Here is a 16628-nt window from a genome sequence, read left to right as displayed (position 1 = left end):
GACAACAGACAAAAATGAAAAAGTTTACTTCAAAAACCTTGCATTCTATTAAAAAGGTTCTGCACAAAGAAAATCAATGCAGTTACAATGAGAAAGGAATCAGCTAAGGAAAAATTTTTGCACCAAATTTCTCTGACAAAGGTCTAATATAAAAGACATAAGAAATACATACATACATATATATAGCATGTATGTGTATATGTATACACACATATATACACACATAAATATAAGAACAAGAGCCACTTCCCCAGATAAATGGTGAAAGGATATAAATATACAGTTTTTGAAAGGAAAAATGCTAGCTATCAATAACTATGTTAAAATTCCAAATCATCAATAAGAGAAAAATAAAATGTTTGAGGTCCCTTTTGAAACCATCCAATTATCAAACATGACAAAAGAAGAGAATGACAATTATTGGATGCGATGGGGATGGTGGTAATGAACAGGCAAAGTAATATACTGCTGATAAAGCTGCAAAAAGCCCAGCCATTCTGAAAAATACTTTGGAACTAGACCCATAACATCTGAGCTGTGCCTACCCTGTGACCCAGTAATGCCATTATGATACCTATACTCCAAAGAAGTCAAAGACAGAGGAAAAGAACTTATATACCAAAAAAATTATAGCATCATGTGCTTTTATTGTAGGACAGAATTAGGAAGTGAGCACTCATCAGTTTGGAAGTATATGAACAAATAATAGCATGTGAGTGCAATGGAATATCCCTGTACCACAATATATAACAAAAGGGGTGTCTACAGAAAAACCATGGAAGACTTTAATGAACCAATGCAGAGTAAAGTGAATAGAATCAGGATAATTTGTACAAAGATATACAATAATGTAAAGAAAAACAACTGAATGATTTAAAAATAAGATCAACTCAATAATGTGCGGAAGACTTAAGAGTGAAAAATGCTTCTAACCTCTTAATAAAGATGGACTAGAACTAGAGAAAGAGATAGACGTTTTCAAATTCAACCAGTGTGTGAATTTGTTTTGTTTGACTATACTTATTTGCTTATTTGTTATAAGGGGAGACTTCTATTTTTTTTTAAGAATAGGAGAATTGTGAAGGAACTGAAAGGGACTATCAGTGAAGCAAAACAAAAGAAATGTTACACACTTAAAAACACACAAAGATGATCTGAAGGAGATACCAACAAGCAGGGCAGTGATAATACTGTGTCAAAGTAAATTATTACATATTAAAAAAAAAGTTATATGTAAGAGAGATTCGTGGTCTTACATATAATTTTTTTCTGTTCTTTTTTACATATTGAATTATTCATGTTTGTTGATATTTAAGTTCATAATGAAAAAGAGAGCTTTTAACAAGAAGCTTGCAGTTTATTGGGAAGTTACAAAATGGGCATAAATAAATCTAAGACAAGCAGTTAAGAAAGAAGACAGAGGAGAGATAAGACAAAGTACTATAGGCATTTTTGAGAATGGAGAGAGCAGTAACAAGCAAGGTGATGAGTAAAGGCTTTAGGGAGGAGCTGATACCTGGGTTGAACCTTGAGGTACAAAAATAAAGGGGATATTCATCAGATATGGGGTACAACTGGGTTGAATCGGAGACTTCATGAAGAGAAATGATATGAAATATAGCTGGAAGGATAGGTTAGATCATATTGTAGAACATCTTCAATGATAGATTAAGAAGTTGTCCCCAAGAGGCCCCACTGAAGATTTTTGAGTGGGAAGAAGACATGATCAGTCCTGCCTTATAAGGAAGACTGTGGTGGCAGTTCTGCAAAGGATGGATGGGAAAGTGGTTCTGAAGAAAAAGACTAGTGAGAGAGCTAGTCCAGTAATCCAAGCCAGCGATGATGAGGGCCTGGACAACGAAGGAACCAATACAGAATGTGTTTAGAGAAGGGTAGAGATGGGTAGAAGATGGAAAAGATGTCATTTTGCAATACAATTATCTGTATATATGACATTTCTCTTTCTTGACTTACTTCCTTAAGGAAAAGATTGTGCCTTGTTTTGCATTGCGTCACCCTCAGCATCTAGCCCAGGATTTGGGACATAGGAAACATTTTTGATTGGTTTTATTTTTGTTGATTTTGCTGTATGGTCAGAGTAAAAGGTAAAATTATAACAACAGCGAAATCCAGAATCCTCAGAAGCCATTATGAAACTAACCAGAATGAGACTGGGCCTATATAAAAAATAAGAGAATTGAGAATTATTGGGATAATTCTGTGAAAACAGCCTCTTTTTAAGGAGGTTGCCCAACAAGTAGCAATTGCAAGTGTCACTTACAAAAAGAATACTTATAAATTTGATTTCAATCAACAACAGATCCAATAAGTGGAAATATCAGCTGCAGTTGAAATGTAATAGAGAAAGCCTACTGTAGTAACCACATTTCCCAAAGGTGATCATCATGCCAATCATTCCCATCCCCCCAAATGTTCACATTAACTATAAGCAAGTGTCAGCGTAAACTTTCTCCCTTCTCACCATTAGAGTGGAATAGCTCTCAATCTGTTTTGAGAAATTTGAAAATATAGATATAAAATCACTTGGATATAAAACCCAATGGAGCCTGAAATACATTTATACACACCTACACAATATGCACTCATTATACAGTACAGCAACCTCTGAATTAGACTAAATGTTCTTTTTTCCCTCAAGGGTCTTAGTAATCCTATTAAAGAGCAAGATATTATTGGCAGCCTTGGTTGAACACTTATAAACAGGGTAAAAATGAAATTTAGCTATTTCAATCAATTACAGGTTTCCTTTAAGTTGGACAGTTCTTAACTTGCTCTTCTAAATAATTGGTAGATTTCTTAAAGATAACCTTCACAACCCCTATTTTCTGAGTAAACTGGATCATAATTTCTCCATCATCAAGGAAATGCATTTTCCAAGTATTTCAGGACATAAATTACATTTCTGGTTTGTGACTCATGACTAACAGCATTCCATTTTAGCTCTTTGACTGTCATTACTCCAGGAAATGCAAATCTTCCTCCTTTTGGCCCTAATGCCTTCTTCTTTTTTTTTCCCCCAAAAAAGGGGGTGGTGGTGGAGGGTTATTCTATTGTAAGACTAATTTATTATTGTATTATGGTTTCCGCTTAAGAAAAGTAGCAAAGATTTTACACTTAAAAAACAACTTTTATGGTTGCTGAAAATACAAAAGGCTATGATTTAGAAGTGTATTTTTTGTTCCTTACTTTAACATTCCCCAATTTGGCATTATAGCACATTTGTAACCTATCAAAGAAGTTATCGGCTGCTAGTTACAGACAGGGAAAATGAGGGTGAAAAATTGTTGCTCACAACAACCGTGAGAAAATTAGCATTAATAAGGATGGGGTAGAGTGGGTAGGTTGGAGAGCAAGAAGGTATCAACTTGTGATATAGGAAACTCCTGATGTACAATTTCCCCCTAGCAATGCAGATCAGAAACTCATCTATTAATTGAAGTCTTAGAGACCTGCCTGAGGCATTGTATGGTGACATAACTGGCTCACAGTCACACACAACTGGCATGTGTCAGAGACAGAATTCGAATCAGATCTTTCTAACTCTTAAGGCCAGCCACTTCTACGGATTCTCATATGTTTTCATATATGTACAAAAATTTGTAATTGTTGCAGTTAAAAGGGGGAAAAGAGAAAAAAAATGAGGGACAAGTAGAGAAAGAAGTGTTGAAAATAGAGAGATAGGCCAGATATTACATAAGGCCAACTGTATGAGATATTTAAATCTTAGGGGGGGGGAAGCTACTATTCTTTTATAATAACTCATGTTAAGCTTTGCTACTTCAGTACTTTCATTTTTATCCATTTCTCTAGGATGTAAACATACTGATTCTGTGCCCTTGCCTTTCCTTCTCTAGACTTTTGATACTGACTTTCAACCTTCTGCTAGGACATTACTTCAGACATATTACATTTAAACTAGACCACAGCTAATTTGGCATTAGTAACTTTAATAGTCATATCTTTTTTTAAACCAATACCAAATAGTTTTGATGATTAATGCTTTTAAGTACAATTTAAGATCTGCTACTGCTAAATCTCAAACTATACAAAAAAATCACTAATTATCAAAGCATCTAGTAATGATTAAAGAAAACAGAAAAGTAAATCAGATTAAATATACAATATATAGAAACAAAGGGACATAGCAGTAGAAGGTTTGATAAATCCAAAGACCCCAACTACTAGGGGAAGGACTCGCTATTTGACAAAAAAAAAAACTGGTAAAACTGGAAAGCAGTCTGGCAAGAACTAAGTTCAGACCAGCATCTCACACCACATACCACAATAATATACCAATATACATATGACCCAGATATCAATGGTCATATAATATGCAAATTAGAAGATCAAAGAAATACTTTTCACAACTACAAATATGTGAAAAGTTCGTGACCAAACAATGGATAAGAGAAGATCATATAAGATAAAATGAACATTTTTAATTATTTAAAAGAGACTTTTTTTTGCAAAAACAAAATCCATACAGTATATTTATATAATAAAGATCTTATAGCCAAGATAAGTAGAACTAATTCCATTATATAAGAAAAAGAGTCATTCCCTACCTGATAAATGGTCAAAGGATATGACAGACAATTCTCAAAGGAAGAAACCTAAGCTATCAATAAGTATAAAAAAGTTCCAATAGAGAAATGGAAATTAAAATAGCTCTTAGGCTCCAATTTGCACCCATCAAATGGATACAGTAGATAAAAAAGAAAAATTACAATTGGTATAGGGACTATAGGAAAAAAGAAGCATTATACCTACAAAGTCCCTTAACCCTTTGATCCATAGATAGCATTACTATGCACATATATCCAATAGACAACAAAGAAAGAAAAAAAGGACTTATACATACAATGTTATCTTTTAGCACCCCTTGTTTCAGTAACAAACTGGAAAAAAAGTGGGTACTAATCAACTGGGGAATAGCTGAATAAATTACATTATATGAATATAATAGATTATTACTGTCCCATAAGAAATCATGAGAATAGTTTCAGAGAAACCTGGGAAGACTTGTATGAATCGATTCAGAAGGAAAGGAGCAGAACTGGGAGAACCATTAATACAATAACAATATTGCAGGAAAAACAACTTTGAAAGACTCAAGATCTCCATTTAATGCAATGACTAATCATCACTCCAGAAGATCAAAAGTGACACAAACTACCTACTTCCTGAAAAATCTGTGCTGGAGTTAGGTGCAAAATGAGCTAAAATGCAAAATGTTCTGAAAATTGCATTTTTAGGCATGGCCAGTGTGTGGATTTGTTTTGCTTGACCATGCATATTTATTAGAAAAGATTTGTTTTTCTTTTTCAGTGGCAGAAGTGATAGTAGTAAGGAAAGATGGGAAAAGAGAACTAGCAATAAGATAGGAATAAGTGATGAGCCCATGATTTCACTGGCATGGGGAACTCTGGCATTTGGAAAGTCCCTCCATCAATGCCCTGGAGCACTTTTTCTGAAACCTTTTCAGCCTAGAGCAACGAGAGGTAAAGTGACTCACTCGCTATTCAAAGACTAGTATGTGGCAGAGGCAGAACTTGAACCCAGGTCTTCCTGGCTTCAAGTTTGGCTCTTTACCCAGCTGACTCATGATTCTTCGCCTTCCCCCCCCCTCCCATCCAAAACTCCCTGAAGCATTTCAAAGAAAATGTACAGAAGGAAACAACAGGAATTTCAGAAGGAAACACAGACAACCAGGACAGATTTTAAAGTAACAAATCAAATCTGTTCTACACTTTTTATAGCAAAGCAAGTTGTAATATTTTACATATAACCATCTTTTTTCTGTTCGACTTTGCATCTGGAAATATTCATTTTGGGTGTTTGTTTAACACCCAAAGAATAAAATATATATGTTACATATTTTAAAGAATAAAAGAATAAAATTATATGTTATATATAATCTTATTCTGTATATATGTGTGCATATATGTATATAAATACACATATAAAAATAAACATATATAATGGATATATGTATACATACACACATATATTTAACATGGTTGGCATCTTAGTGCCTTCCTCCAACAGTAGTACTGTTGGGAAGTACTGTGTCCTCACCTGGCATACATCTTTTAGAAAAGCTTATTTCCGCAAGCGTCAGATATCTATTTTTTGTCCCGTTAGCTTAGTGGGAATTTCAGAAAGTAGCCTTCTGTGACTTTGTTCCTGTGATCCAGAAGTACGCCTTTTATCATCTACCAGCCTCCAATGTACATGCACACATGCGTGCACACACACACACACACACACACACACAACCATATATACATAAGCACCATATACACAAATGTATTGTAATACATATATAACATATATTATATACAAATATAACATATATTATATATACACAACATATATACACATTCTATACCTATCTAAAACCTTCTAGAGTTATTAGCACTTTATGGAACCACATTGGAACAAAGTTTGAAGCCTTAATAGAGTAAATGTGACAGGAGAGGAAAGCACATGAGAGCTGAGGAAGGCTGTATAATCTCCTTCTAGTGGAGATATTTAGAGAGAACAGATTTCTACCTGTCTGGACCTTTTAGACCACGGTCCTTTTAAAGATAGAGAAGTGGACTAAGTGACTTCAGGGACCTTAGGAAAATAATTAATTTCATCCTTGATGATAATCTATTTGAGTCTTATCAAAGGATTTTATCTACATATTAACGTACCTGTTATCTCCCTTGGCTAGATTTTAAGTTGAGGACAGGAACTAGCTTACTTTTTTTCTCTGCATCCTCGGAGTCTGAGTATGGGGCACCAACATTCTTGCTGTTCGATTAAGTTAGAGTTTGTCAAAATATCTGATAGTAGTGGGAAATCTTCAATTTGACATTGATGTATCTTCTGGTCAGTTCTTTTTAGAAAATTCATAGGAAGTATGGAGTGCATGGAGGAGAAAATATGGGTTTGTAAAGGATGACCATTTGTTCTGGGAAGTTAGTGAGAAAGTAGGTCAGAAAGAAAATAAAAATAAAGGATCCTTCACTTCGTTACAGTACAATAGAGAGAGGAACTAGACCTATGATTTCACTGATAAAGGGAACTCCCTGATGAAAAAATTCTCTCAACCAGTGCAGGCTTACACATCCTGTGCAATAGTGTCAGACACATGTCTGGAGCACTGAAAAGTTCAATGCCTTTCCTGTATGGGTCAGAGGCAGGACCTGGGATCCAGGGTTCTGGTTCTGAGACTGACTCTTGATCCATTATCAAATAAAATCATACTTGTAGGAAAAAGTGCTTGGCACAATTCCTAACACAAATCTGGTGCTATGGAAATGCTTATTCCCTTTGCCCTAATGCCCCAGTGTCTTTCAACTAACAGTACTATAAATACCCCATAGATGGGCTCATAAGATCACATTTCTTACCTAAAAAGAGGGACTTGGGCAGTAATTCAGAGAATTAAATGTGTAGAACCTCTACTTACCAATCGATGAGTCTGAATTCCTCAAACCTCTAGTAAGCAAGGAGAAATAAAAAAGAAAAATGGTGCTTCCTAACTTGCTAAAGTCCTATGTCTCATATACTTTAGTCTGCAAATATTCTTCCTCCTTCTCTTCTTTTTCATTTCTCCACTTCTACTATGAACTTCCTACTATTCAGCTATCACCAGCATCATAATATTCTTGATTATCAAGACTATTAGAACCATGATGGGGAAGGGTATCAAGGTCAGGCTATGTGAGCACTGCTTGAAGAAGGTGGGGAGTGTGTTTAGTCTGGAAAAGAGATGACTTGGGAAAGACTAGTATCGGAAAAACACGTACAAGAGGGAAAAGACTTAGTCTGGTTCTATAAGACATAATCAGTTGAAAGTCCAAAAAGAGTTTAGACTTTATGCAGTGAAAAACATACCAACAATTAGGGTAATCCAAAGTGAAGTGGAGGCTTTTGAACAGGTGATAGACTTCCTGACATCTCAATGGAGATATTCAAAAAAGATATTCAGGTGCCCATTTGCTGGGTTTGCTGTCACAGGTCTGTTCCTTCTAATTCCTGAGATTCTGTGGCTGTGGTTCTGAGCTTTCAAATAAAAATGGAAGATATACACATGTGCATATACACACACACAGTCCTTATAAAACAACCCTGGGAAGAGTTCCCCCCATCTCCTGCTTGATTATAGAGGAGAAGAGTGGAATTTCTCTTCAGGGAAAGTCAACCAGTATTGACAAATATCACAAATGAAATATTCTAAGAAGACAAGAGTGCTGAATGAACATAATTTTGTGGTCATGGGCTTACCACTAAAAAGGTAAGTTTATGAACTGAGTATTACTGATCAAATACTCAGACCACCCAGGCTGGTGTTTTTTTTTGTTTTTTGTTTTTTGTTTGTTGTTGTTGTTGTTGTTGTTGTTGTTGTTGTTGTTGTTGTTGTTGTTTTAACTCTGGAGATAGCCAGAGGCTTTCTGTGAAAAACACAATTCTAGGACTGCAGTATTATGGTACTGACCTTCCCCCATACATAGTGCAACCACTTGTCACCTGCTTCTGAAAGGGACCATCATTCATTTGAGAAAGGCACAAGTGACTGAATTTCAGACATCATCTTCCCTTCCAAATCCTAGCCTAGAAACAAGGGTCTTTTCCTACTTGGGATTATGTCACCGCCACCACTACAAAGTTGTCCACACCATTTTAGAAATCACAGCATCATAGACTTAGAGCTTGAGTAGAGGACCTTAGAGATGACCTCATCCAACTCAATCATTTGACATTCAAGGACAACAGGCTCAGAATGGCTGTGCCTTGGCTATGACTCCAAGCCTAGTGTTTTCAGAGCTATACCCTGTCGCCTTATATATGATTCTGATGGCATGCCTGCCTAGTTCATCATTTCACCATCAAGGCTTTCCAAAACATTGATGATATCAATAAGAGACATTGAACTCAAAGGCACATATCCATACATTTTCTATGAACTAATATTTTCTTAAGAATTTCCAAGATCCAAAGACTTCTTCCCTCGCTCCCACACCTGTTTCCAAATTCTGGTAAACAAGACTTAATTTTGACAGTATTTCTTTTATATCACATTGTATTGTTGTTCATCATTTCATCATCTCATTTGAAGACGGCACATGACAACCAATTGCTCTATGGACATACCTGTTGTGTTTTCTCCAAATAGATGCTGTGATACATCTATACACACACACATATATATATACATACACAAATATGCACAACAGTACACATATATCCCCTGCAAGTAGAGGAGGGGAAAAATTGTGAAAGGATTTCATCATAAACATATTAAAATCAGCTAACTTAGCTGAACTTGAGTACCTTCTTCATTCAGCTTTCCAGAATGAACTTTAAGTCCAAATCAAGAATTGCTTACACAGCCAGTAAATTTGACAAGTCTCCATCAAATAAACAGCTTGATATCTGACCCAAGAATAGGGTCTGAACCTTTGCCTTCATGACAAACTTCTTTTTGGCCCAAAGTCACCATTCTCCTAATCCCACGGGTTGAGATCAGGAAGTCGGGAACCATAGATACCATCTAGTCCAAGCCCTTTATTTTTCAAAGAAAAACACTGAAGCCCAGAGAAGGGAAGGGACTTGCTAATCACACAGAAGCCTAAGAGGCACATTTGACTATCCAAATCCAATAGCTCTTTTCACTGTCCCAAGAGAGCAAAATTCTTTTGCATCAAAACACTGAACAATTTTCTATGAGCATATTTTGTTTTTTCATTTTAGAAAAATACCATTTAGACAAAGACTCCTACCACATACCCACATACACATCTCCCCACTCCCTCCAAAAACAAGTTGGAAACACCTAAAGTAGGTTGGGATAAGCAGCCAAAGTCAATTCCATTAGTTGTAATAATATCAATGGAACAATTATTAGAAATACCTATTTACCAGAATAAAACCAACCATGAAATCCACCTATCTACAGCAGTCCATCTGCTTAAGGCCATCCCCTATCCAAAGTAACTATTAACCAGCACAAGAATTGATTGGGCCTCTCCCCTTGACCAGAGATTTTCAAAGTTCCCAACAGCTGCTAACAACATGAGCTGGAAAGTGAAAAGGGTTGTCTCTCCATGGACTTCAATGACTGGGAGGAGAAACAGACCTAGCCATTTACATTTTTATACAGTCTTCACAGGCTGCCTCCCTAAAAATCAAAGCAACAGAAATTGTGAAAGAGGGACAATACCTTGGTAATGGAGAGCTCAGACAGCAAATGGTACCTCTGAGACAATAAGTCTCACAAGTTGCTTTCAAAATCTTAATATTCTTCTCAAAGAATAAGAAAATTTGTTCTGAAGACTTCAGAAACTCACATGTTCAAAATAGTTACCATATTTATTTCATTTATGAAATAGATTTCTCCTGGCAATGATTTGGCTGTTTTAAAATAGATTAAACATTGATTAGCCATAAAAACATATAACAAGCAATTTCATATGTATAAAAATGTCAATTGCATGCACATTTAGCTACCTTGTAGGGTTCCCCAAAAAGACTGAAACCTGATGCAAAGAGATCTTCATCTTGCTGGACTTCTTGAGTTCTCCGTTCCCATTCTTTTCTTTTAAGTGCATTCCGATCCTGTTCATAGTGGCTGCAAGAAAAAGAAAATGACAAAAGACTCATGACTAAGGGAGTCATTTAAGTTTCTCTAGTTATTAACGAGCACCAAAAAAAAAAAAAGTACAACCAGGCTCCCACAAATGATACTGCACAAAAAGAATATAATCCGTTTCTATTTTTCCCACTAGTTTTAGGGTCCTAGACACTCCTCAGAATAAAAAAAACACATAATTTTGCATACAAGAAATTAGCCTATTTCAATATGGATATGGTCTCTCTTTTGCCTGGCAGCATGATACTGGGATTCCTCCAGAAAAGGGAGATGCTGGCTGAATTTCTGCTCCATCATACCCTGATTCTCCTCTTTCTTACAGGTTCAAACTACAGAACAAGTGAAGCATTTTGGGGGAAGGGGGAGTTGAGATAGGGGAGGATTACACAGAAACAGCTTTAATATCAGCACCTTCATTTTTCCTCTTCCCACTCTTTTCTTCAGACCAACCTAAAAGTCTTTTGGGGACATTCGGAATAAAGCCACAAGTTTGGCTTAGAAGTAACAACCAGTAACAGGCAAGTGAATATTTCTATATTTAAAACAGTCAAATGCTTTTAAGGGACAAGAACTTTCTAAAGCCTAAATGTTTCTTGGCCCCTCCTCGAATTTAGGGATTTCATACTAAAAGAACAAAAAAGCTAGAAGCCTTTGAAGATAGATTTAAATGTTCAGGATATACATAAAGGGAAAGTTTTACTGGTTAAAAATATAACTACTATTTTTTATTATTATTTTTCTTTCAATGAGAAAGTCCATTTCAAGCAACTTATAATATCTGAAATTCTTAAGCTAGTTATCAAGGGAATTTTTAAGGTTGGGGGGGCGCTATTAGTTTTAACCTTAGCACAAACAACTAATTATAAAAACCAAAATAATGAGAACAATGGTCATTGAGAACAGATTAAGAAACATACCTTCCTCCTCATTTAGAGAAAGAGAGAGGGAGAGGGAGAAGGAGAGAGACAGGGAGAAGGCGAAGGAGAGGGATATCAAAGAGCCTCCTAGGTAAGGAGGACTAACTAACCCAGGTAAGGGGGACTAAATAACCCAGGGCCTTGCTGTTCACCCTGAAACTGTTTCCTATTTATTCTGTTTTTCCCTTTCTATGTATATGATGGGCTTTTTTTTCCCTGGGCTTCCAGGGAAGAACAGTATTGTAATTGGATGTCTCCCCAGGCCCTGGTCCAGTGCCTGGCACCTGGTGTGCATGTAAGAAATCCCTAGTGAATTTAAAGGAAATTAATTGATGTGGATATATCATATTCTATAAGAAGCTGTTCCCGTGGCAGGTTGTTTGGCTACTTTTGTGAAGGTTTTGTTCTAAGAAATGTTCGATGAGCTGGGGATGGCCCTGAGGAACTATTTTTGCTGGAGATCTTTTCATCTCAATACTATCCTATAATAAAGATATTGGAACTTCTGGGTTTCTGTATTCTTAATTTGTCAAATTAATCAAAAGAATTTCCCAGTCTCAGATCTTTTGATGAGTCTCTGGTTCCATACAAAGTTGTATATATTCTTAGATTGAGTCTACATAATGATTCTTACTAACTCTGTGACCCTTGGTCAAATCAATTTATCTCTTTACCTCCATTTCCTCCTTTGCAAAATGGGAATAGTATAAGCATCTATTTTACAAGGCGAATTGGAAGAATTGAAATAGATAAAATACATAAAGGACTTTTTGTAAAGTATTATTGTTGTCATTAATAAGATAATTATCAGTTACCCCCTAACCCTGTGAGGCTCCCATTCTTTCCTTATCCGTTTCCCTGTATTTTATGTCTATATTTTCCTTTTATATGGTTATATACAAATGATTCAAAAAGGAATAAAATATTCCTTTATTTTGTCATTGGGGGGAAAATAGCCAAACTTCCTGCATCCACAGGAAGATTTCATGGTATGAAAAAGACATCAGAGACAGGTGGAGCTAATTATAACTAAGCTACAAAAGGTAGTGTTCCAAAGGCCGTCCATCCTACCCAAGCCAAGCCCTCTGAATCCATACCTCCAGGTGGAAGGGAGCCCTAAGTAAGACTATCAATCAGAGCTCATCTCAAGTCTAGATACTGGATCTTGCTGAACTTCTTAGAAGCAATTACATCACATGGGAGCTTAATCATTATCATCGGGTACAGTTTTGAAACCTCTGAAAAGAAACAAAATACCAATGGCCCAATTTCTGGGCATTTTACCATACACTCCCATCCATGGAAGAGGCGGGTGGGAAACCACTAAGGTAGAGTCACATCAACAATCTGTGCAAATGTGTAATACTCATGAATAGCCTTCAACATCATTCAATGTTATTCATATCCAGAGACTTCGGGGGTTAGAGGAGAGCAGGAGAAAAAGCAATCCCCAACCACAGAAATAACTAATATTTATTGACTACCTAGAGATTTGAGAACTACCCGACTACAGACAAAGAAACTGAGGCTCAGAAGTGGATCCAAGGTAACAGGATTTATGGGATCATATATAGAGAGCTTGAAGGGAGCTTAGAAAGTCACCTCTCATTTTCCAGCTGAGGAAACTGAGTGGTCAAGATTACATGACTAATAAATCTGAAGGCAAGAACGAACCCATGTGTTTCCTTATTCTAAGCCCAGCATCCTGTTCATGATTCCATCCTTCAGAAGAAGAGCCATTGCAGAGGTTCAGAACCCCTAGATTAGAATACTATAGGGACAGAAAATTCAGATCTCCAGCAACAACAACAAAAAGTCACATTGCTCCTGAGTAATGAGCACAAGATGTCACTTTCCAAGCTGTCTGTTCATTTTGTGTACCTGACAGACACTGGTGACATGCTGATAGATCACATTTAATTCTCTCATGAAACAGAGTGAAGCACTTTGGTCTTTCGGGGTATAACCACGTTCCTTTTCCTCAGAGAGAAGAGAGATAATTAAAACCTCGAAGGAAAAAAATGAAAGAGCAAAAGAAGACTTGGTACCTGGTCTAGCATGGACAACCCTTGATGAGGGAAGCAAGAAGGACCACGGAGGTGTTGTCCGCCCATATTTGATTGGTTCAGAAACTGTGGGCCCCATTTTGCATCTGTTAATTAACTACCACATTCCAGATGACAATCAGAAGAGCCCATGCACACCGATGTTATCTGGTGCAAGCAAAATTGACTGCGACATTTTTTCCCCTTCTCCATATAACAAAGAGCAGTTAATTCTCATATCTCTGGTGAGAATGAATTGAATCTCCATAGAGTTCTGCTGCTCTTGGAAGATAACCAAACATCTACAACTTTTTTTTCCCTTTTTTTGCCCAGCATGAGGCTGTAATGAAAGCTTCACATGGTGAGCTATAATGAGGCCTGAACTGCACAGTGATGAGGCTTTTCCAGGGGAGAAAGTCACTGATTTCTGACTGAAGCCACAATTCCGAATTTGAAGCACCAGCTAATTAAAACCACAGCTATGTATTTAGCCTCTTGTTATACCTACTGCAGTTTATAATTAGGAGGACCTCTTTATCTACTCAATTAAAGTTCCTACAATCCAGCAGCAGGCTGGGTTTGAACCTGTATGCGCTGCCGAAACCACAGGAAAGCATGTGTATGTCCCGTGATGATCTGACACGGCATGCTTGGTTTCAAAAGGAAAAAGAAAGGCCTTAGAACCACAAAGAAATGTTCAGATCAGAAATGAGAGTTAATAATCAGACTATCAGGCTGACAAGAATAGGGTCTGGGAATGAACAGTATGAAAAACTTGAGAGGTTGAGGAAACAAGCTTATTGGGGTTTTCCTGGCTGGAGAAAAGGATTCAACAATTCCTTGCATAATCTTGAGATGCACTGAGAACTTTTCTTTTGGATCGGATATACTGAGATCTTTCATGGTAATTACAGACCAAAATTAGGAAAGCCAAGCCAACTTCCACTTCACTAGAGGTCCTCGGTTTCTACCTTCTGGTCATCTTTTTTTCAGAGGTGTTGCTTTTTGTGGATACACATCGTACCACATGGGAGAGAAAGGCAGCAGGAATACATAGACCTCCGAAGCATTTATTTTCAGCAATTTGTTATTTTGAAAAAAAGGCTTCCATTATATAATAAATGTATACTATAATATAATGATGACAATAATAAAAATAATGATAATAAATTTCCATCACCTGAGAGAGCAGGAAGGGGTGTTAGTCATAAACTAATCAAGTCCTCTCACTGCAAAAATGGGGAAAGGAAGGCATACAATGAGATCAGATTTGCCCTAAAGGTAGCCCAGTAGAACCTAATACTGAACATGAGTCCAGAGCTAAGATGACTTCTTATCAATGATGTTGTCTATCTCTGGTGATCTCTCTTTCATATTTTTCCAGATCTCAGTGATCCTAGCCCCTTATTGTAATCTTGTACCTTATCTTATAGATAGATGGTCCTCCTTTTCATTATCAGAAGTCACACAAATCTCAGTACCACAGTAAATCTAAGTGGCCATTTAATAATTAAGTTATTTTCCCTTCATTATTTTACTAATGATAGCTCACCTAAAATTGCTGGTTGATCAGTAAATTGGATATTCAAAACATTGACTGTCAGAGTCTGAAGAAATATTTGGGATCAAGTCCAATTCCTTTAAAGGAGTCCATACCTTCATATGAGGAAAGCAAGTTCAAGGAAGGTAACAATAAAGTCAGGACAAGAACTCAAGTCTCCTGTCTGCCTCTCTGTCTCTTTCCTTTCTCTCTGGTATCTTCTGGAATCCTTGGTTTCCTTCCAAATTCAACCTTAGCATTCACTTTCTAGAGAATCTCTATCTCAGTCCTACCCATGTGAGAATACCTTCTCCTGAAAACTACCTTCTATTTACCCTGACCTATAGTATATACTTATATATGTACATATCTCTCCAGTAGAATTTAAGCTTCTTCACTGTTTCATTTTTGTCTTTGCATTTTCTATACACAACGGGTCCGCAGAAATGCTTGTTGATTGATTGGTTGATTTCCATTTAACATCAGGCTGTTTCTCTCCAGTCTTGATTTCCTGCCCTGTAAGATTTGCAGGGTGCAACAAAATGATGTCTAAGGTTCACCCTGCCATCTCAGGGAGTGCAGTGCTATAGTATTCTGCTCTTTATGAATCCATCTCGCTCAAGCGAAAATGTGTCTCCCAAATGCATTTTAGGGGTCAACTAGACAAAGGATTATATTTTATTAGAAAAATGCCAATAGGGAAAAGCATTGGGAACCTAATCTATATTTTAATGTGAAGACTATTACTTTCCTTATGCAAGATGATCAGAACCTCAAGGGACTATTACAGCATATTTTATCTGGGGGGGGCGGAAATGTCTACATTGCATACTTTATGAATTTTAATGACCTTTTTTTTGCTCCACTTAATGCTGGTTATGTTACAAAGCTACTTATGGAAATATTAAAAAATACTGGTAATTTAAAATGACTCTTGCCTTTTAACTAATAAAGCAATTATGATATTAACAATATGTAACAAGGTAAATAATTCAATGCCAGTAGCACTAAACACCTCTATTTTAGCTATTATCTCTATGATAACGTAATATATATATATATATATATATATATTTAATTCTCCCAGGAGACAAAGAGAAAACAGTCACATGCATGGTTCAATTGAAGTTTACAAACTACTCAATCTATACTGGTAGAGTTTATGATTTTGCAAAGGCTGTGAATGATTTGATGTTTTCTATAAATGTGGCAAATATTTATCTTTACTACATGTTCTAGAGATCTAAGTCATATTTTTTTTTTCCATTTTAAAATCATCATTTGAATTTTTCCCTTGTTCTAGCTTCTAACTGACCTCTGGGTTATAAAAGAATCATCTAGTTCTTGAGTACAAATACTTCTTAAAATTCTTCTACTCGGGACCTCTTTTCACCTGAGAAATTTTTACATGATCCCGGATGTATAGGTACATTAAATAGATGTACAAATCAAACATTTAC

General features: G+C 36.4%; 1 protein-coding gene across 6 annotated transcripts in view; it reads right to left on the bottom strand.

Moving 5' to 3' along the window:
* The window catches only part of AFF2 (AF4/FMR2 family member 2), a 559096-nt gene that overhangs the window by 322285 nt on the left and 220183 nt on the right, over positions 1 to 16628 (bottom strand). For 5 of the 6 annotated variants that reach the window (XM_031945005.1, XM_031945002.1, XM_023506974.2 and 2 more), the window contains exon 2: positions 10525 to 10645. In XM_031945005.1, coding sequence (XP_031800865.1) covers positions 10525 to 10645 — 121 coding nt within the window. Of the gene's footprint in view, positions 1 to 7911; positions 8100 to 10524; positions 10646 to 16628 lie in introns of those variants that run through there. The other variant, XM_023506975.2, reaches the window with a different exon arrangement.

Source organism: Sarcophilus harrisii, chromosome X (assembly GCF_902635505.1).
Source record: "Sarcophilus harrisii chromosome X, mSarHar1.11, whole genome shotgun sequence".
Taxonomy (NCBI): Eukaryota; Metazoa; Chordata; class Mammalia; order Dasyuromorphia; family Dasyuridae; genus Sarcophilus; species Sarcophilus harrisii.
The sequence above is the reverse complement of the archived record's forward strand: the minus strand, read 5'-3'. Positions and strand labels throughout refer to the sequence as shown.